The 22,315-nt window shown below is 36.8% G+C and overlaps 2 protein-coding genes across 5 annotated transcripts; one reads left to right on the top strand and one right to left on the bottom strand.

The window, feature by feature from the left end:
• The first annotated feature begins 839 nt into the window (after window positions 1-839).
• LOC110631097 (axial regulator YABBY 5) lies at window positions 840-4,830 on the top strand. 3 transcript variants are annotated; one of them, XM_021778813.2, is made up of 7 exons: window positions 840-947; window positions 2,488-2,607; window positions 3,170-3,290; window positions 3,425-3,473; window positions 3,631-3,706; window positions 3,813-3,881; window positions 4,540-4,830. In XM_021778813.2, the coding sequence occupies exons 1-7, from the start codon at window positions 915-917 to the stop codon at window positions 4,585-4,587; spliced, it is 516 nt and encodes a 171-aa protein (XP_021634505.1). In that variant the 5' UTR covers window positions 840-914; the 3' UTR covers window positions 4,588-4,830. The 3 variants fall into 3 exon arrangements, with proteins under 3 accessions (XP_021634505.1, XP_021634504.1, XP_021634503.1); XM_021778812.2 differs by having other exon boundaries at window positions 854-980; XM_021778811.2 differs by lacking the exon at window positions 840-947 and adding an exon at window positions 1,173-1,546.
• Window positions 4,831-9,328: 4,498 nt separating this feature from the next.
• LOC110599915 (nuclear pore complex protein NUP1) lies at window positions 9,329-15,879 on the bottom strand. 2 transcript variants are annotated; one of them, XM_021736532.2, is made up of 8 exons: window positions 15,437-15,879; window positions 15,131-15,198; window positions 13,862-14,028; window positions 13,356-13,677; window positions 12,635-12,952; window positions 12,460-12,543; window positions 10,599-11,231; window positions 9,329-9,889 (listed from the first exon to the last, which is right to left on the bottom strand). In XM_021736532.2, the coding sequence occupies exons 1-8, from the start codon at window positions 15,708-15,710 to the stop codon at window positions 9,437-9,439; spliced, it is 2,319 nt and encodes a 772-aa protein (XP_021592224.1). In that variant the 5' UTR covers window positions 15,711-15,879; the 3' UTR covers window positions 9,329-9,436. The 2 variants fall into 2 exon arrangements, with proteins under 2 accessions (XP_021592224.1, XP_021592225.1); XM_021736533.2 differs by having other exon boundaries at window positions 9,329-9,871.
• Between the last annotated feature and the right edge of the window lie 6,436 nt (window positions 15,880-22,315).

The following is a 22,315-nucleotide window of genomic DNA, read 5'->3' as shown; positions in this document are numbered from 1 at the left end:
AAACGAAAAGAAAAAATAAGTCTAGAGTATACACACTTATATATAGCCAAGTATCAAGGTGTTGAGTCTTAATTGGTTCATTTAAACCAAGTTTAAATAGAACATAGTCTCTAATTATTACAATGCTAAAATTGGAGAAAAATTTTTGTACCTAAAAATATAAAATTTGCTATTATAAATTTATATCAGCACATATAAAAATTTTGTACATTATTGCTATAAAATTGTCACAATAATAATAAAAATATTATATATTAATGTTATAAATTTGTGATTATAAATATTTTATAATAAAAGTATGATTGTTATTAAAAAAATAATTATTAATAAAGCCTAATATAAACAAAACTTTTACGTAATTTTAAATGTTTTATTTGCAATATTTTCATTTTAAATTGTTTACATATATAACATCAGGCATAAATTGGATAAACACCTTTATATTTTATATTATGTTATGGTCAATGTGATACTCAATAGTTTACATCTTTCTCGCATTTTCTTCAGTTTCACCTTATCCATGTATCTATATATTTCAAAACAGAAAAATCATACTATCATAATTTATTTTATCCACATGAAATAATAATGTGAAAATCTCATAATAACATAATTAAAATTACATTAAAAAGTAAATTATGATGTTTAAATATACTCAAAATAACGAAGACGAACTCAATTTATATTTATATTTTCGATAAATATTTATATCATCAATTTTACTTGAGTTTTATTTGATAATATTTCACTGTAAATTGTTGTAGAGGTACTTATTCATTTATTAGTAAGAAAATCTTGTGGGATATAATGGTGTAAATGAACTTTGTACGTAGCGCACACAAAATACAAGATATGAGTAAAAGATATAAAATGAAAAAATTTTCGCCCCCCTCGTCCGCTGTGGAGAAGCAGAAATGAGGAGGGACTGGTCACACTCACTTCTTCAGGTACCTACAAACTTCAATCTCGACAGACTTATGGTAATACTTCTGCCAAAAGCTATCCTGTTCCCACTTCAAACCCTAATTTTCTTCCTTTTTTTTTTAAACTTTTTAATTTTTAATTTTATTTTTTTAACCTTCACAGAACACTCACTTTTTCCTCCTCATTCATTGTCCAGCATTTTTGCTTGACCCAACTTTTTTTTTTTTTTTTTTTTTTTTTTGCTCTCCAAAGGCCTAATTGGCTATGGCTTTCTCTCTCTCTTTCTCTATCTCTCTCAGCTCCTCTTTGGAATTTCTCTCTCTTTCTATATATATGGGCCATAGAGTTTTACTGTTGTGATACAATAGCCCGGCATCAAAGCAAAGTAAGGGTGTTGTTAGAGAGAATAAAAGCTTTTGCTTTCTCCTTTAAGTAGAGTTTCTTTGCAATTTGCAAGAGCCAGCTTCTTCTTCTTCGTCTTTCTTCTTGTTCTTGAGGCTAAAGAAAGTAAAATCTTTAAATCTTTTTAATTATTTGGGTGAGAGAGATGTCGAGCTGCATCGATGTTGTGCCTGAGCAACTCTGCTACATCCCTTGCAACTTTTGCAATATTGTTCTTGCGGTATATACGACTCTCATCATCATCTTTAATGGGATCTGTTCTCTTTTTCTGGGTTCTTATTAGCAACTTCTAATTCAAGTGTTTTTGGTTTTTGTTTTTTGTTTTATTCTGTTCTGTTCTGCACTTCTGTTTCTCCCCTTTTCCTTTGTATCTCTTAATATGAAAGAAAGAAAGAAAGAAACATATTAGATCCTGATAAAAGCTAGTCTGAGGCTTCTGCTGATCAGGCTCTCGTGCTATTTTTAACAGGAAAAAAAAAGGCTAACTCTATTGATTTTCCTTCTGGGGTTTCTTGTTTTTGTTACAGTCAGGTCTCCATCGTTGGACTTTTCTTTTTTTCTTCTTCTTTTGCAGTCAAAGAAAAGTCAGACCTGCTGCTACAAGCCACTGAGAAGAGATTATTGTGGTTTTACTTCCGTTAATAGAGGATTTTTGGACGTCAAAACAACAATTTACTGATAAATTTTTGATGAAGACAACTCCTTCACCACTGGATTTTCTCTCTCTTCCCTTGTTAATAGACTACTGCACCATCAAAGTGCTGCTCCATTAGGCTTTTAGCTGATGAGAAAAAGAAAATGAAGATCTCAGTTTGGTGTTTTCTTCTTCTAAACAAAGGAACCCAACCCAATTCTTCACTTTTGATTCTAAACCTTTTGTTTATATCAAATAACCCATTTTCTTTTGGAACTTTTCTTCCAGTTTTAGCAAATTAATCCAACCCTATTAGGATTTTTCATGAGCCCAGTCTTCTTAATTTTCTTTTGATCTTTCCTCTTCCTTGGATCAAGAGCGAGAATCGAAGAAAGTTTCTAATTGGTTTTTTCTTGACTTTATTTTTCTTGTTAATTCTCGGTTTCACTGCTTACATGAAAATTAATACATGTACAGAGTTCTTCCTTGAAGATCGACTCGGTTATTAATGGAGTTATTGTGTGCAGGTGAGTGTACCATGCAGCAACTTGTTTGACATCGTGACCGTCCGATGTGGCCACTGCACCAATCTATGGTCCGTCAACATGGCAGCTGCCTTTCAGTCACTTTCATGGCAAGATGTTCAGGTGATGTTCTTGTTTTTTTAATGACAAATAAAAACATGTTTCAGCTTATTTCTAGGGGGGTTTGCCAGTAAATCTAGCTAGGGTTTCTGGGTCTTTTCATCTTTTGAGGAAATTAATCAAGAACCCTTGAGTTATCAGACAAAGCCTCGTTTCTCTTTCTGATTTCGACTAGTATTTATTTTTCAAAAAAACATTTCCAGCAGTGCAAATCGTAGCTGCAGCCGCCATAACCCAAAACCTATTTTTTCTACTTTTCGTAGAGAGCAGCTGATATTTGCGGCCGCAGCAGTTATATGTATATGCGTCAGGGCCTAACAGTGTCTAGGGTTTCTTTTCTTTCTTGAGCCACTTTCTCTGTAGCTTTGATTATACTGTTAGGGTTCTTAATAAGTTTAATGATTTCTTTTCATCAGCTTTGTCCTTAAAGTTTTCATTTCACCACCTGTCCATTAACGCAATACAATTCTAACTGATTCAGTCACTTCAATGCTGCTTCTTTTTCATTTAAGTGAAAATAATAATAATAATTAATTAATTAATTAATGTTTTGTGTTATTTTTAGACACCAAGCTATAGCTTTCCTGATTACAGAATTGACTTGGGTTCATCATCCAAGTGCAATAACAAGATCTCAATGCGTGCTCCGGCGAGTCATGTCTCTGAGGACAGGGTCGTTAATCGACGTGAGTTTTGCAAATTAGTCTTCTTTCTTTTTGGACCCTTATTTAAAAAAGAAAAAAGAAATGGTAAAAATATAATAGATATGTTGCAGATCATGCATGTATATGATTCATTGTGCTGTTGTTTTCCATTTCAGCTCCCGAGAAGAGGCAGCGCGTACCTTCTGCATATAATCAGTTCATAAAGTACTGCAATCCACAGTCTCTTGAATTTTTCTGATCATTTTGCTTCTGATGACACCTTTATTCATAGCCATAGAATTTCTTTGTTAATTTTTGGAAAATATTATTTTATTTTATTTTATTTTTAATTTGTGAACCAACCTTTGAATCTTTTGTATAGAGAAGAGATTCAGAGGATCAAGGCAAATAACCCAGATATCAGCCACAGAGAAGCATTCAGTACTGCTGCCAAAAATGTAAGTGGAGAAAGATCTTTATAAAACTTATCAACATTTTCTTGGATTTCCATACTATCATCCTAAGATTTTATGGGTATTGACCCCCAAATTTTTTGTATTCTAGTGGGCACATTACCCTCACATCCATTTTGGGCTTATGTTGGAGACCAACAGCCAAGCTAAGCTGGATGATGTAAGTACTACCATGAAGTCTCTATTCTCTCTCTCTCCCTTGCAAGAAAGAAGAAGGAAATTTTCCTTTTCTTTTTGCTTCCAAGTAATTATTTTAAGTTGCTTGCTGCCATATAGTAATTATTTTAAAATTTTGTCAAGTACATAAGCTTTATTCGTATACACAATGTCAAAAAAAAAAAAAAAATCCACTTAGGAATGAGATTGATGATATATATAAATCAAAATTTGATTATTAAGCAATAATTGAAATTTTTGATTTATCTTATTGAGCTACCTTAAGTTATTTCTCACTATAAAAAAATAAAAATAAAATTACAACATTTTGTCGATAAATTCCTATTTCAGATTATTAGTAAAATCATCAATAATTTACTTGAATAATTACTTTTTTAATAATTTAATCAGTAATTTTTTTTTTAATTTTTAAATTTTTTAACAAATTGTATTCTTATAAAAAAAATTGAAATCATTGATACACATAGAGGATATTATTTTATTGAGATGTATGAATAAGGTTTTATACAAATGAAATATTGAAATCTTTGTCCTAATAGGAATTCTTATAGAAAATCTTATGATCATGTCCTAAACTGGATTATACAGTTTCTTTGTTCATTAATGGACAGCATATCTTGAAGCTTAATTACTTTGTGCAGGCCTCTGAGAAGCACCTAATGTCAAGGGCTGCACTATATAACAAATGATGGACTTGATTTTTCAAGACCAACTTGATGGAAGTCTGTGCTATTACCACTAAAGGAAGTGTTGACTCCAATGTGTTTGAAAGACATGAATTAATATCTATTATCTATATTCTTCAGAAGTGTTTGTCATGACTTGAACTTAACTAGCTACTTGTTTTGTCATTTAATTTTATATGAATATCCTCCTGTGTCCATGTCAAGATATGAGGAGAAAATAAATTTCAATATCTATGTTGTTTGTCTTGTGGCTTTGTTTCATCTCTTTGATCATTTCATTTCTCCTCTTTTTCATGATATCACCTCAGTTTTAGTTAAGGAAACTTTATAGCTTCATAGGAATCAAATCAGCTCTAAAAAATGTTCTTATTTATAATATTTATTATTAGATAGCTGATAAACTCTCGATAACCGAGTAAAAACATGATAATATTTAAAAAATATATAAAATAACAGAAATAATATAAATTTTTATGAAATTAATTATAATTCGTGTGACTATGAGAATTATTGAAATTTCAAGAAATTAATATAAAAAGGAATTTTTTTTATTACAATAATCAATTTTTTAAAATTTAAACTTTATTGTAATTTACCAATAATTAGGAAAAATTCAAGTTCTAGTTTGCAGTCTGCAATTTTTAAATTAATTAGTTTAAAGCCTTCTTCAATGGCATTCTAGGGTTTGAAGTGAACCAAAAATTTTAAATAAAATATAAAAAATAATATGTTTAATTCATTGTTAAATTGAAATTTTCATCTAATTATTATACTACATTTACATGTGAAATCTTTTTTTTTCCCCGATTTCCATGTTTGAAAACCTAAATGGGTGAAACAATTAAATTACTTTTAAATGTAAAAATTTCATTTTAAAAGAAAAAAAAATGGAAATATAAAAATTAGATTGAATAATATTCTTGCAAATTTTTTTTTTTCTTTCAAACTAAGTCATATGTTGAAAATGAACTCGATCATTGACTTTTAAGTTAGCGATCCTGCTCAAAAGTCAAATTCAAGTGAGAAAATATATATATATATATATATATATATATATATATATATATATATATATATATATATATATTTAGAGGAAATTCCAGAATGGAAAGAACAATAAAAACATAATATTCATAGAATCAACAACCCTTCTATTTAAGCCTATCATTTAATAGTTATCTACCACTCTATAATTTAAACTTCACCTAAAATTAGAACGTAAAAAGTTAGACTTTAACACTAGTCCTTTTCTTAAAAATTATAACAAAAGAAAAATCATGCATTTAGAAAATAAATAAATAATTAATGCATAACATGTGTATTAGTTAATATTTAAAAAATTCCAAAAAAAAAAACAAAACACAAAACTTAGGTTATGGGTGTTTGATGAAGGCTAGATATACTTGCCGTAAAAACAAGCATATGCATGTGAAATTTTTGGTAAATACAAGATATAGAAATTATGATTATAATCTTTTTCATCTCGCACTCATATCATGAAAGTAAATCTTACAGTCGAATCACAATCAATTTTTTTATCTATTATTTTATTTTCTTATAATTATTGAATGGATTTGAATTTAGTATTATATATATATATATAAAGAAAAAAAAAAAAGAAAAGTTAGTTGCATGAAATATAGATGAAAAAGAAAGAAAGTCTAGTTTTTGAGAGGCAGAAGCTGCAAATATATATATATATATAGAAAGGAAAAGCTAGAGAGGCTTTATATGAGAAATTTATCAAGTTCTCTACAAATGGGTATGTTTAATTTTTGAATGAATAGAATGAAAAAAGCTGTTTCCTTTTTCTTCTGTTTCAAAGTAGATATCTAAGAAAAAGAGTTTATCTGTCTACCACTCAATGAAAAGGAATTTCATGGACCACCATTTTTGGCTTCTCCCACCCAATACATTGCCCTACTTCTTTCTTTTTCTTTCTTCCATTCAGCTTAAGATTGATTCAATTATTTCAGAAAATTAGCCAGACAAGTTTTGCTAAGAGTTTTTAGAAATGATTAATTGTTTTATATATTTTCAAAGGGTTAATTAATGAATTATAAGATTTCACATTATCTATGATATAATAAAGGCATTAGGGGACCATAGCATCCACTTGCCTCTTCCCCCATCTGTATGTTACTGTCTTTCATAAATGGAAAAGGGTAAGACTAAAGATAAAGCTTTGATTTTTCTTCCATTTTCTCATTATAATAATCACAGGATCACCAAACTCTAGCCTGGATCCATCTACTTAATTTAGTTATGTAGTGTTGAGTATATAACGCTTTTATTTTAAAAAATTTGAATTAATTAGACGAATGAAACTTGAAAACAATTTGAGTTGGCAAATATGAGACAGTGGATGGGTGAATTGAAGTTGCTATTACCCGTCAAACATATAAATGAAATATGAAATTTGATTGAGTTATCCTTTATTTTACATGATTACTTTCATTTATATTAATTTATTAATAGAAAAGTGAAATAATTAAAAAAATAAATTTTATAAAATTATAAAAATGATAATTTTATTTAATAGAAATAAGAATAAACTATAAAAATTAATTAATATTATTTAATCTTTTGAATATATAATTTAGAACAGATTAACTTTTCTAATCAGGGTTAATGGAGGGAAGTATTTGAAAGATGGAAGGAGAGTAATGATTGAAAGACATCCGGATCAGCAAGTGGATTGTAGTAGATTACAAGCTGGCATATATGTTTTCTTCTTACAAAATAAAAAAATAAAATAAAAAAAGTGACAGAGAGTGGTGGTGGTGGTGAGTGAGGCCACTCCGGTGGAGAGGAGAGAAGAGCAGCCCCGCCACTCTGACACTTAGAATCTGAAACGTCAAATTCATGTCTCTGTAATGCATTTAATTCATTTCCTTCGCTACCAAACACGTCCCCCTTCCTTTCCGCTCCATTTCTATATCTTTCTCTACTCTTTGCTCTTTCCTCTCTCTCTCTCTGCTCACTGGTCACCTCACCTCTGTTTATTTGTTTTATCTGTATTACAAAAATTAAATTTATTTTATTTTTATATAAATTAAAAAAATATTATAAATAGAATTAAAACATTTTCAATTTGTATTGAAATTAATGATATTTTTAAAAAAAAATGGAAAAGTGAAAGTAAATCTATTTCTATAAAATGGAAGGAGAAATTAATATGATTAAAGTAAATTCTATTTGATATTTTAATTGTATTTTTAATTATGTATTAAAAATTAAATAATTTTATCTTAAAGTAATTTTTTAATTCAATGAATTTCATTTTGCTATCCCGCTGTATCAAAATAATAGTACAACCTTCTCTTTTTTTAGTGTCCCAGCATAATAATTTCATTTATATTATTGGTGTTTTTGGACCTTTACTATAACATTCCTATCTAAGTACTGATGTGTATAATTAATATTATACCATTTGTCTATAATTTCTATTCACTTTTATATTTTTATCTTTTCAAAATATTATTATTTTTTATATTATAATTAATATATAAATCAATTATTATAACTCTATTTACATTGTCATTCATATGAATCTTGTATGAGTTAGTTATTCCACCCAACACACTAGAAAAATGAGAAAATTCCAATTAAACTATATAAATATTTTACACCCTATTTTTAAACTCTTTGAAATAGAAATAAAATTATTATTTTAAGATAAAAATATTTAAAAGTATAGAAGAAAAAACTTTAAGATAAAAAAATAATAATAAGTATATCTTTATAATACAAACGCAAATATATACATATTTTTTATGCTTCAGATTTACTAATTTTTAGGACTCGTTTGGTTCGAAAATATTACTCCGCGGAAAATAAACTTTTCAAAAAATAATTTAATTGGGTCAGACATCAAAAGTAAAAGTCTTATGACTTCCAAAAAATCAAGAAAATATTAACGACCCAACAAATAATAAAATATTAACGGCCCAACAAACAAGATTTTAATATTTTTCAATAACTTTAAATTTTTTAGTTAAATTAATCCAATCAAACAAAATTTGAGTACACAACTCTACAAATGAGTAGTGTTTCATTCATACACACGTACAAGGAATAATTAAAGGTAGAAGAGCGAGTCTGGCAATGACTATAAGTTGCTTAATAGAATCTTAAACACCATATAAAAGAGATAAAAAGAAAAATGGGAAAACGAGAAGGATATAATAAATGAGAAAAGGGCCCGCTAGCTGACAACCTAGCTTAGCTGAAAATTGGGGATAAGTTCCTGTTGTAATGAAAATGGGAGCAACATGTGATTCTTCCAGTGGCATCATGTTCTATTGTGAAGCTTAAATTCTTCAATGTGTGATCAGAATTTGTTCTTGCCTACTCGAAGCTCATCCAAACATCTGGGTCACCACTCACCCACTTTTGTCTCCCAAAATCTAAATTACATGCCTATTAGTTACCGCTTTAACAGTCCTAAACCTTTTGGGCCAACATGAGCTTCGCCTAGAACTATCCATGGGCCATCATAAGAACTTATCCCATGTTCAATTTCAATCAGACAGTACAACAACAAATTCTTAATATTCAACATTTTCAGGATTACCTTCCTCAACATCACCTCAAACATGCAAATAGAAAACAGACTCTTCACCTTGGATGACAGCTCTTGCAGCCAAGATCTCTGGGAGCACTAAATTCTCTTTCATTATACTCTTCCCTTAGCTCTCTACCTGCGTCTCTCTCAAGGAATAATAATGCAGAGGCTTAAATATACAACTAATTGACTTCATATAAACTGAATATTCAACATAGTCCAATTGGAATAAAGAGTAAAACTGGAATAGGAAAAGAAATGAATATCCTTGAACAATCCTTACACTCAGTAACATATGGCACCTTGGCCTATAGAACTGAAAGATATCCTCGGCGTCTTTTCTGATCCGAAGTTGAACTTCAAGTCAGATACGTCATCAGGTACGGGGACGCTGCTTGTTGAAGGGAAAGAAAAAACAAGGGCTGGAGTAGACCTCTTCGTGCCAAAATTGTATGAAGGGATTGATGATCCATCATTCTGTTGATGCAGATCAATGGATGAGGATAATGGCATGATAGAAGGTGTCGGCGGCTCAGATGATACCCCAGAAGATGCAGAAACTGGGAAAGTAAATCCTGAGCTATTATCAGAGGAAAATGTCCACCTTTGGTTAGGCTTATCAACGTTGATAGAAGGCAGCACTGGTTTTGTACCGGAAGATTGAGGTGGAAGCTTTTTATGTAAACCGAAAACCTCAGAACCAGCAGCATTTGGCAGAACCTTTGAATTTGAAACATCCTGTATATTAAATGATGAGGAAGATAGTTCAAGTACATGCAGAAATTCTAAAGACTGTATTATGCAATGCAGATAAGGAAAATGGATGGAAGACAATACAAAGTTTTGTCCTTTGAGTGCTTTATTTTAATAAAATAAAATCAGTTGAAAACAACTTCAGCAACATATCTAATCCTAGAAGGGTTTAGACTTTCTTGATAGGTGTGAATCCTAAATCAGGCTATTGTGAGGCCTGTAGTTCTATTTTTTGTGTGTAATTCTATTGAAACCAGGTTAAAACACATTTGGCTTGATTTGCTACAGTTAATAACCATTTGCTGCATTAGTTGGAAGAATGATACAATAAGCGCCGTTAAGCATATATCTATTAACACATAAGGGCTTGCTTGGTGCTTTGGCACACTTGAATCTGACAACATGATACAATATTCTCCTCCACAGATGCAAAGGCACGAACCCTCACATAAATCCATCTCCCTGCTCCCACCCAAAAAGAGCATGTCATTGCTCCCCTTGCCCAAGAGGGACTGCATAGAGATGATGGTACAAAATTTACCAATGCTGAGACTGCCTTCTTAAATACTTCATGGGTGAAGCTAGATGGCGTCTAAAGGATTTATACCATGTTTTTATGCCCAGTCAGCACTTGTAAAAAAAGAAAATAAATAAAATTTCATCAAAGCCACAATTGTAAAAAATTAACAAATACCTCATGCACAGTCATTTGTTGGGAATCCCAGAGTTTTCTAAAATCTTGTGAATGCGCTGCATAATCACCATCTTTTGAAGCTGTACCAACTTTCATTTTTGAAGCTGAAGTGTCATTATTTGCATCACCAGTGACCCCATTAACAGGCTCCAAAGGATTATTTTTATGAAGTTGAATTGATTTTTCAGAAGAATTCAAACCTCCTAATTGAGTTGGGCTGTTAAGTTTGCTGGGCATGATAGTTGCTAGATCAGAGGACTGACCTTTCTTCCATGAAGTGGCTAACCTCAACTCAGCAGACTTATCTTTAGGGGTGGGTGGATTTCTCTCAAGGTGCTCTAATATTTTCCGGGCTACCAGACTAGAATGTGGAGGAACAGTTGGGACACTGACTTCAGAGCTTTGTGGCTTACTGCTTGCAGACTGAAATTTTACAGAGCTAACTGTTCCTCCATTTTCAAAATTTATCTTTGGTGTTGAAAATAAGCTTTCTGAAATACTGAAGTTTTCCACCTGAGGACTGTTAAAATAAGCAGATCCTCTAGGAGTTTCTGCAATGACTTTATTCCGTAATCTCCGGATGGGGCCCACAGATCCATGGCCATCATTGAAAGCATTTCCCCTTGAATTTATCTATGCAATCAAAGGAAAAATTATGAAAATAAGTATAATCCCTGAAATTTCTTCAGCACAACTTCAAACTTTTACAAAATCAGCATCAACAAGAAAAAAAGAACTTATTTGAAATGTTCCATAATGCAAAACAACTTCTAGTATCATAATGATAGAGGTCCAGAAAATGGGGATCCAGGAACAGGACAACTGAGAGTATACTACATATGAAAAGAAGAGGATTAGAAAGGAATAGAAAAGAATATTCTAGAAACAAACAGAAGGAATTAGTTGTAACGACTTCCCCGTTAGAGGGAATTGTTGAGATAGAGTCACATGGAAAATGGGCCAGCCAGGATGATTCAGAAACTATATATATGGAAACGACTTCGCTCTGTTAGAGATAATAGCAGAGGAAGAGTCACATGGAAAATGGGCCAGCTGGAATGATTCAGAAGCTTTGTATATTATATGGGAGTAATTTCTGAAGTAGAGGGAGGAGAGTATTTTGTTGAGTTGCATCTATTAGCTGGGAAGCACTTTGCTAGCATTGGGGTTATCTCCTGGGACTTGAGCTATCAGTTATTTCTGTATTTCTTATTCCGATTGTTATTTCCAGAATTGAGAGGAAAAGGTAGCAGCATACTTGCAAGTTATTTGATTGTAGGCATTCTATATTTTCCATTGAAATAAAAAGCTTCATGTTTCCTTCCTTTCATATTATTTTTTGCATTCCCAGTGCATCCAGAATTCACCAGTTCCAATGATGGGACTGAAATTGTTTAACCACAGTGTTAAGTTAGTAGTAGAATGAATGAGAAGAGAATGGAGAGACCTCAAATGATGTGGAGGAAAATAATATCAAAATATTTACAATTATTTAAATGTTGATGTGGACTTGATTTCAAACAGAGGCTGAATATTGAAAAGGACCAATATAGCTGACCTCTTCTAGTTTGCAATTAAGGCTTAGTTGTTATTGTAACAAAACCAGAATTTCTTCAGAACTCACAGCAAGAATGCAAAATTGCAAATGTAATTGCTTGTACACACACAAACCCTCATCCCGATAAATATAAATTTCATTATGAAAAAAAAATACCAAAGGAGATCAAAGGGGTGTCAATGTTATAAATTCTACAATATTTTTAAAATAACAAAATAACATGAAGGAGCATCATAGAGATGATATAAATTCCATCAGCATCAAGACAAACAACTCTGATCACTGCTAATATGGAAAGAGTACCTGTCCAAATGGATTTTGCGCCTGCTGAAAGGGAGTAGCTATCGTTTTTGGGTTTCTATCACTATTGCCCTGTAATGGAATCAACTGCAGAGACAGAAAAGAAACCAATCATCACATATGCAATAAATCATGTTAAAGCATCATTAGCACAAGACTAAACAATAATTCCACATACCTTGGACTTAGACTTTGAATAAATAGTTCTAGAATAAGGTGTTCGGGGGAAATTATGAAGCCCAATTCTCCCTCTTTGACTCTGTGGGGTCATATAGCCACGCTGGTCCTGCACCAGGGCACCTGGCCAGCAAGGAGATGATTTGGGGACAGGTGATGGCAAGAAGGGTTTTAGTACAAGTTCTTCACTGCTTGGTATTGTCCCTTCATCTTTTGAAACTAAGCTGTGAGTACCATAGCCTACTTCTGACGTTCGATTTTCCATATATGCTCTCGCAATTTCCATTGGTGAAGTACCAACATCATCCTGTAGTTGTGCCTGTCAGATAGCAAACAATTATCAAACTATCTATGGATATAAAACTAGCAAACAGTAATTTATAGTTCAGGGCGCTTGTCATAATACAAGATAAAAGAAAGATATATGTCAACTTGATCATATTTTAGCAGCAAAAGAAACGCAGGTAAAGGAAAAAACTAGACATTATAGAAGTTAGATTCTCATCTTTTGCCACCAAGATTAGAAAATTCTTCTTGTTTTATTTTTTCCCCCCAAGTTTCTTTGTTCTCTTTGGTGTTCAAATATCTTGTCCATAGTTGTTCACATTTGTGGCGTCAAGGCTTTGTTACCATCAAGAATGATGCTTTTTTTCCCAGTAAGAATTTAAAAGCTGATTTTAAGAACCTCAGAAAGTGAAACACACGTTAATTATTTCACTTACTTTCAGCTGGAGAAGAGGAGATCTATCCAATTCTTCATGCTTTTCTTCAATATGCCTTGAATTTTCAAGGGCATTTGCAGGCTCTCGAGAATCTACTGAAATTGTATTTGAGTATTTCCTTTCTCTAATTTTTGAGGTTCCTCCAATAGCTCTATTCAAATCTTCTTGCTTTTCTTCAGCTGACTTCCCTGAAAACCCAAGGGCAACCGTAGACCTTCTAAGATCTCCCACAGTGAGGCTTATAGATTTACTTTCTCGCTCAACCTCTGGAGGATCAATAGCCCTTGAATTTATTATCTCTATTAAACGGTTAACTTCATCCCTACAACAAGGGGGAGAGAACATAGAGAAAGGTTTCACATTAAATTAAAGCAGCCAGCTCCTATATTGGTTCATAGACATGGCAGGGAAAATGCAATACAAAAGGCCATGTTTCACAATATTATAGAAAACAAATATAGGACTGCTATCCAAAAAATACAATAAAATGAATGGATGCAATATACCTAGAAAATTTTTTATCTTTCATTAGTTGCTCAAGTTCAGATAACCCATTAGGATCAGAAACGTCAACTTTTTGGTTTTGTTTGAGCCCATTAAAGTCTGAGTCGCTATTTGATCTATCCACTACATGGCTACTACCAGCTACTCCAGTTGCTTTTGATTCCACATGCTGTAAAATAATAATTCCCAATAGTTAGAATACTTTTTAATCACAGGAAAATGACATGTCATACAGCACCATGAAAGCTTATGTAATGTAGTAAGATAAATGTTTGGTATGTCATTTCATAACAAGACCTAGATAAGCCAATCAAATATGGCATTCTTAAGTAAATAGTTACAATAGTTAAACAAAAGCACATAAGAAATGAAAACAAATTCTTACTTATGCCAAATTGCTATAAGATTTTGTTAATGAACAAAAAAGCATATATTCTGAGCACCGAAATACCATTAAAATTTTGCATTATTATTATCCAAAAACATTAGTTAAAACAAATAAAAAAAGTTTACATGAAAAGCAAATGTGACATGATACACCAATGAAAATGAGTTGGAAGTAAGTAAATTTGAAGTGCAACTGTGAAGTAAAACGTATAAAAACTAAAAAGAATTTCTGCACTGAAAGCAGCACAAGGTATAGACAGAATATTGAGCCAATTAATACAGAGAAACAGTGCAGCAGAAAAAGTTAAAGCAAGTATGCATCTGAATTAATCAAATTAAACATGATTTACATGGTGGATCAAGACAAATAACTGAATTATTGTATAGATACCAGGCAGCACCCCTTTTCTTTTATTTTGTTTTGCTCCCTCTGTTTTACTTTTGCCTAGGAGGGGGATAAATTGAGTTACAAAGACAGCTTATTCATATAATCCCTAATTTGAAAGGAAAAAACATAAATTAGTCGAAGTAACTATAAATAAAATACATTTTAACAAATGTCAAGGTTGTGGTAAAAGTAAAATCAGATTAGCCACTATTCAATAGGTCTAAGCAGGTTCCCTCCAAATAGAACAGGTCTAATGATCACTTTATCAGTACCTCCTCAAGTGTCCAGTCCACTGAATCATTGAGAACAGATTGGACGCGGAGGAGCACAACAAATGTTTATGCACGCTAATAGGCAAATAATCCAAAAAATGAACCTAGAACCTAGTAATAAATTAGCATGAATAACACCAGAGAAGGCAACTAATCCATAGAATAAGTAAAGATGAGGCTAATTTTTGCACAAGGAAGATATTATGAAATTGGGAAAACATTACATTCCAAGCGAAATTGACATCATCACCACTAGCATTTTGTTCCACCTCCGTGTGCAAGTCTTGTGAACCTGAATGCCCCCATGAAACGAAAAAACAACAAATAAATCAAGAGCTTTGAAATCCATATCAGCAAGGATGGAGAACCATCAAAATACATCATTCAAAAAGCTCCACATTTCGCTATGAATGAGAATTCGTTGTAAAACGTATAATAATGTCAGCTGAAAATTATACCATTAAACCCTAATAAACCACAATCAATAAACAAGAGAACTCGAGAGAGATAAGTTTTAGTTCAGAACCAACCGTATCCGGCGCTAGGAAAAGGTAGCGCATTGACGGATGGCGATTTCGAGAAGAACGAAGGGAAGATTAGATTGGCGCCGCCAGCGATAAGACGGAAAGCAGGATCCACGAGCTTAGAGAGCCAACGGCCGCGCTGCTCCTGGTTCTGCGGCGGGCGAGCATAGGGAGTGGCCAGTGGCCTACGCGACGGCGGTTTCCTCAACTTGCCGCCGGCGCCTCTCTGCTCAGATGCAAGCGAGGCAAACGACGTCGTTTGTGAGTCTCTCTTCTCCATGAGTTGCAGTTAGAGGCAGAGTCACACAGTATTGACCACGCACAAGCACAGAAGACACATGCTCGCAGGTAAGCGCGCTTTTTGACCGTTTTCAGTTTCAGGTTTTGGCTTCTTTCGGCGTCGCCAATATGTTATTAGGGTTTTTATTGAGTTAGGTAAGGGACACGGTGTACCCTCAAGGAGCTATCGTTACGCATTACGCTCCCGTTTGAATTTTGTGGGACCGGTTAATCCCTAGCCATTCCAGTAAAGCCACGTTCCTCTTTCTAGCAGTTTAGGACTCGTTCACTGTTCGACCCAAAAAAAAAAAAGAACTCATTCACTGCTGATAGGTTTTCTTTTTTTAGTGTGACTTAAGTAAATTCAGTGCGGATTCAAAACTTCCAAGAGAGAGTTAAAATTAATGATAAAATTTTTTTTTTATAATTTATTTAAAAATATAAATTGTTTTATACTAGCTATTTTAAATGGTAAAATTCAATTCTCGTACCTTTTATTAATTTATACAAGTATTGGGCTTAAAAGTATAGCTTTTAGTTTGAATTGATAATTTTAATTTTGTACCACATTATCCATTAAATGCTACATAATGACTGCAAACCCCTTATAAAAATGTCTAAAATAAAAAATATTAAAGATAATTTATGTGCAATAAATAATTCAACTAATTTAATATTATTATAATTGAAAAAAAATAATAATATCTGATGACCGATGGATTTTTTCACCCCGGACCAGGGGCTTAACCACCGCTAAAGGCCCATAACATAGAGGCCCACGTATCTGATATACCCAACAAGCCTGGCTCATTCAACCTTCAAGACCGGGCTCGGCCCAGCTTCTTCATTCATAACGGCCCAGCCCACACGAAGTAGGCTCTCTCCTCTCAAGCCTAGCGTCCGGCCCGACTTTCGGCCCAACCCAGGATCCAGAGTAACATTCACCAGACAGCCTGGCAGATCCGCTTAAACTTACGCACGAGGAGAATCAGAGGCCATTACGCATGGAGCAGGCGGCTGATACCCTAGTACCTCCGAATCCGCATGGCAGAGACGCGTGGCCCAATCCTGGAGAGACCTTTACACGTCACCAGCAAGCAAGACAATGTATAAAAGAGGAGTCCCCTCCTCAGGAAACTTAAGCCTTATTCTGTAATACATAAACCCTTGTAAAACCCTATTCTATTGGATCTCAGATCATCAATTGGCGCCGTCTGTGGGAAACGAAGGAGATCTTTTCATCACCGGAGTTTTCACTTTCAAAACCCACTGAGATCCACGATGGCAAACCACCAAGAAAGTAACCTTAACACCCCAAATGACTTGAACTCTGCCCAAGAAGGGCAGCAGTTCTCTTTTTCTAGCCCTACAACGCTGAATAACCAAACGCCTATTCCTCTTAATCCCTCGCCAAGCTTGACAGGGAATACTCCCACCATGATCCTGTCCAACCAGGACATTCAAACTATGGCTCTCCAGCTACAGACTACTGCTCACTGGTTAGGGCAAATAATGCAACAGAGGGGACTCAGCACCCCAATGAATACACTCCCAGTGGTGGAAGAACCCAGAACCAATGAGCCTCGACCCACCTCTGACCGCCTACAAACTAACAGCCATGACGCCAGGGAAGAAGAAGAACCGGAGGCCCGAATCCATGGGAGAAGGGCAAGGGAGTTGATAGAAAATGAGGAGGCGGACAACTATTCCGCCGAAACAACCAGGGAAACGGGAACTGAAACGGAGGAGGAGGAATGCAGTTTGGGCAAAAGCTCCAGCCCTGAAGATGAGAAGATGAACCAAAAGCTGAAAAGGTTGAAAGAGCAGCTCCTAGCCGAGCTAGGTAAGAAAGATCAGAGTCAAACCTCCTTGCCTACTTCTTCTCCCTTCTCAAAGTTAATGCAGCAGGAGACCGTTCCCAAGAAGTTTATGATGCCGCCGATGGCGGCCTATAATGGGACTGGTAACCCGAGAGAGCATGTCATGAACTATAAGACCTTCATGGAGTTGCAAACTCTGTCAGATGCTCTGATGTGCAAGGTGTTCCCAACAACGCTCTCGGGACCAGCGAGGGCATGGTTCAACAGCCTGGAGGCCGAAAGCATTAAAAGTTTCGGAGATCTTGCCACCCGCTTCATCAGCCGGTTCGTAGCCGGGGTGCCGGCAGATAGGAAGACGAGCTATCTGGAAACAGTGAGACAAAAAGTTGGTGAATCCCTCAGAGAGTATGTCGCCCGTTTCAATACGGAGGCCCTGCAGATTCCCGAGCTCGACGAAGGAAGGGCGGTAGAGGCCATGCAAAAGGGAACAACCTCTGCCGAGTTCTTTGGTTCACTGAGCAGGAAACCTCCAACCTCACTGGCCGAGTTGATGAAGAGGGCGGAAAAGTATATAAGGCAGGATGACGCCTTAGTAACGAGTAGATTTGCCAAAGGGGTGGCAGGAAAAGAGAAAGCCCCGGAGGAGGGGAGGCCGGAGAAACACGAGAAGAAGCATGGAAAGAGGCCTGAGCCGTATAAGCAGGCCTGGGAAAGAAGGGATCAAAGGCCTCCTCCTCCTCGGGTTCTTGAACCAAGAGTGCTTCCTCCTTAGGTCCCGGAGAAACCGACTCCATTAAATGCGTCCAGAGCTGAGGTGCTCATGGCTGTCCAGGATAAGGAGTTTCTCCAGTGGCCCAAACCTCTGAAGTCGGAAGCAGACCAACGGAATCCTGACAAGTATTGTCAATATCATCGGACGCATGGCCACGATACCAACAGCTGCTTCCAGTTGATAGCAGAAATCGAGAGGTTGATAAAGAGGGGGCACCTAAAGAATTTTGTGAAGAAATCGGAGGGGCAGAGGCCTCAGCCCGGTCCGGCAGCCCAGACGCCGAGAAGAATTGGAGGTGGTCCAGTGAACGATGGGTCCAGTGGGACCATCAACATGATTGTTGGAGGAACGGGAGGACGGATGAGCCGTCGAGGCAAGAAAAGAAACCGGGAAGGAGAGACCAGCAATGCGGAAGTCATGCAGATCGTTGACCATTCTCCCCTGACCATCACCTTCTCCTCAGAAGATGCTCAGGGCATTCAGATGCCCCACGATGACGCGCTTGTCATTGAAGCCGTCATTCATAACTATCGGGTAAAGAAGGTTTTGGTAGACGACGGGAGCAAGGTCAACCTGCTGCCATACAGAGTGTTCCAGCAGATGGGGATTCCGGAAGAGCAGCTAGTCCGAGACCAGGCACCAATCAAGGGGATCGGAGGAGTGTCGGTACTCGTAGAAGGAAAAGTGAAGCTGGCTCTTACCTTGGGAGAAGCGCCCAGAGCTCGCGCCCATCATGAGGTGTTTTTGGTGGTCAAGCTCCCGCTGAGTTACAATGCGATTTTGGGGAGACCGGCGTTGTTCAACTTTGAAGCTGTTACTAGCATCAGATATTTGGCACTCAAGTTCCCAACGGAGGAAGGAGTGGGGATAGTACGGGGCAGCCAGGAAGAAGCAAGGGCAGTATACTTGGCCACAGTGACGGAACCGAGCTCAACCGGAGAAGCGCTTGACTCGGAAGTTTTGGAGGTCAGGGATGAGACAAAGGAAGCCCGGACAGAGCCCGTTGGAGAGCTGGAGACCTTCTCCCTATCAGAAGAAGAAGCGAGTAAGGTCTTCAGTCTCAATGCCGGCCTCACCAAAGAACAAAAAGGTGAAGCCATGGCCCTGATCCGAAGTCACTCGCCGACCTTCGCATGGAAGCCCTCGGACATGCCGGGAATTGACCCCAAAGTGATGACACACCAACTGAATGTCCTCCCCGAGGCCAAGCCTGTAAAGCAGAAGAAGAGAGTAGTGGGAAGAGAAAAGCAGCAAGCCACCCGGGAGGAAGTGCAGAAGATAGAAGAGGCAGGTTTTATTAGGGAAGTTATGTACCCGCAGTGGTTGGCAAATCCTGTGTTAGTTAAAAAAGCAAATGGCAAATACAGGATGTGCATAGATTTTACTGACCTAAATAAGGCCTTCCCTAAAGATTGTTACCCCCTCCCTGACATTAATAAAATGGTCGACTCAACGGCCGGATTTGATTATATGTCCTCTTTGGATGCTATGTCTGGTTACCACCAAATCCCAATGGAAAAGACGGATGAGGAGAAAACCTCATTTATAACTGAAGATGGAACATACTGTTATAGGGCTATGCCCTTTGGGTTGAGAAATGCGGGGGCAACTTATCAGAGGTTGATGAATAAAATTTTCAGAAACCAGATCGGCAGAAACGTGGAAGTGTATGTGGATGACATGGTGGTCAAAAGTTCAACTTTCCAACAACACACGGCAGATTTGAGGGAAGTATTCGAGGTATTAGATCAGTACAGAATGAAGTTGAACCCAGCAAAGTGTGCCTTCTTCATCAGAGGAGGAAAGTTCTTGGGATACATGGTAAGCGGAAAAGGCATCGAGCCCAATCCGGAGAAGGTAGAAGCTATATTGAATATGCCGGAGCCGACCTGCGTAAGGGACGTCCAGAGATTAACTGGGATAGTAGTGGCGCTTAACCGATTTATGTCGAGGTCGGCAGAAAAGTGTTTGCCATTTTTCAAAAAATTGAGGAAGGTTCCAAATTTTGAATGGACAGAAGACTGCCAAAAAGCCTTCATAGAGCTTAAGGAATACCTCAGCTCGCCTCACGTGCTCAGCAGCCCCATAAAAGGGGAAGAACTCCTGATATACTTGGCAGCCTCAGAGCAAGCAGTCAGCGCAGTACTAGTAAGGGTGGAAGAAGGAGAGCAGAAGCCTGTCTTCTACGTCAGCAAGGTGCTCAGAGATACCGAAGTCAGGTATTCAAACATAGAAAAATCGGCTTATGCCCTGTTGTTGGCAGTCCGGAAATTCAAAGTTTATCTAGAAGGCCATCAAGGAGTTGTGATGACAGATCAACCCCTAAAGAAGATTTTATGCAGGCCAGAAACTTCAGGGCGAATGTTGGCTTGGTCCGTAGAGATCAGCCCCTATTGTTTGGAATACTGACCTCGGACAGCTATAAAATCTCAAGCGCTGGCTGACTTCATAGCAGAATGCTCATTCAATGAGAAGAAGGAAGGATCATCCTCGGAGACACCAAGAAAGGAGGAAGAGGGAGAGCTTTCCCAAGAATTTAGCTGGAAGCTATACGTAGACGGAGCATCAGGTGCTGAGGGCAGTGGCGCTGGAGTAATGCTTAAAGGGCCGGAGGGCTTTAAAGTATGTTATGCTTTACGGATGGAGTTCAAGGCTTCCAACAATATGGCCGAATATGAGGCCTTGGTGAATGGGATGTTGGTAGCCTTGGAAGTAGGGGTAACCGACCTCGAAGTAAATAGCGAATCTCAGTTGGTGATCAACCAGGTGACGGGAGTATATCAGGCTAGGGACCCTATCATGCAGAACTATCTTGATAAAGTCAAAGCTATAGAGGCCGAGCTTACGGGTCGGGGAGTTATCGTCAGGTTTCAAAGGATACCTCGGGATGAAAATGAGGAGGCAGACCTGCTTAGTCGGTTGTCTAGAGAAGAGCTAGAGCAGCTTCCCGATGAAGTATATATACAGCATGTCCGTACACCTGCTTTCAAAAAGGCAAACACAACACTGCAGGTGGAACAGAGCCTAACATGGATAAGTCCTTATCTAAAATACTTAGAGAAGGGTGAGCTCCCTGAAGATAAAGACGAAGCCAGAAAGATAGTAGCTCGAGCTGCCAATTACCAAGTAATAAGGGGAACCTTGTACAGAAAAGGGAAGTCCAGCCCATGGCTCCGATGTGTGAGCCCGGAAGAGGCTACGAGGATAATGGAAGAGATACATAGAGGCCTATGTGGAGCTCACGAGGGAGCAGGGACATTAGCCAACAAAATATTCAGGCAAGGATACTATTGGCCCACTGTTAAAAAAGAAGCAGAAGAGTTTGTCCGGAGGTGCGACGTATGTCAGAGATTTGCTAACGCCATCAGGACCCCTGCCACTCCTCAAGCAAGCATATCCAGTCCATGGCCTTTCTCACAATGGGAAATTGACATCCTGGGACCTTTCCCCAAGACTACGGGGCAAAGGAAATTTGTAGTAGTGGCTGTGGAATACTTCTCGAAATGGCCAGAGGCAGAAGCAATTGCCACAATCACAGCCAGAAAGATGATAGATTTTGTATGGGGGCATATCATCTGCAGATTTGGCATACCCAGAGTGCTTATCTCAGACAACGGCAGACAATTTGACTGCAGCACTTTCAAAACCTTCACGACGAACATGGGCATATGGCATAAGTTCTCCTCCGTGGCTCATCCTCAGACTAATGGCCAAACAGAAGTCACTAACAGAGCAATCCTCCAAGGATTAAAGAAGCGGCTGGATGGTGCAAAGGAGAATTGGGCAGAAGAACTCAATAGCATCCTATGGGCACTCTGAACTACTCCAAGAGCACCCACTAAAGAAACACCGTTCGCACTCGCTTACGGCATAGAGGCCGTAGTTCCAGTTGAGTTGCAGATCCCCACTCATCGAGTCCAATTTGTTAGTGAGGACACTAATGGGGACAAGTTAAGAAGCAACCTGGATGCTCTTGAAGAAGTCAGAGAAGAAGCCCAAGTCCGGACTGCTGCT

The sequence above is a fragment of the Manihot esculenta genome, chromosome 14 (genome assembly GCF_001659605.2).
Source record: "Manihot esculenta cultivar AM560-2 chromosome 14, M.esculenta_v8, whole genome shotgun sequence".
In the NCBI taxonomy this organism is placed as follows: Eukaryota; Viridiplantae; Streptophyta; class Magnoliopsida; order Malpighiales; family Euphorbiaceae; genus Manihot; species Manihot esculenta.
This window is presented reverse-complemented; position numbering and strand designations above follow the sequence as displayed.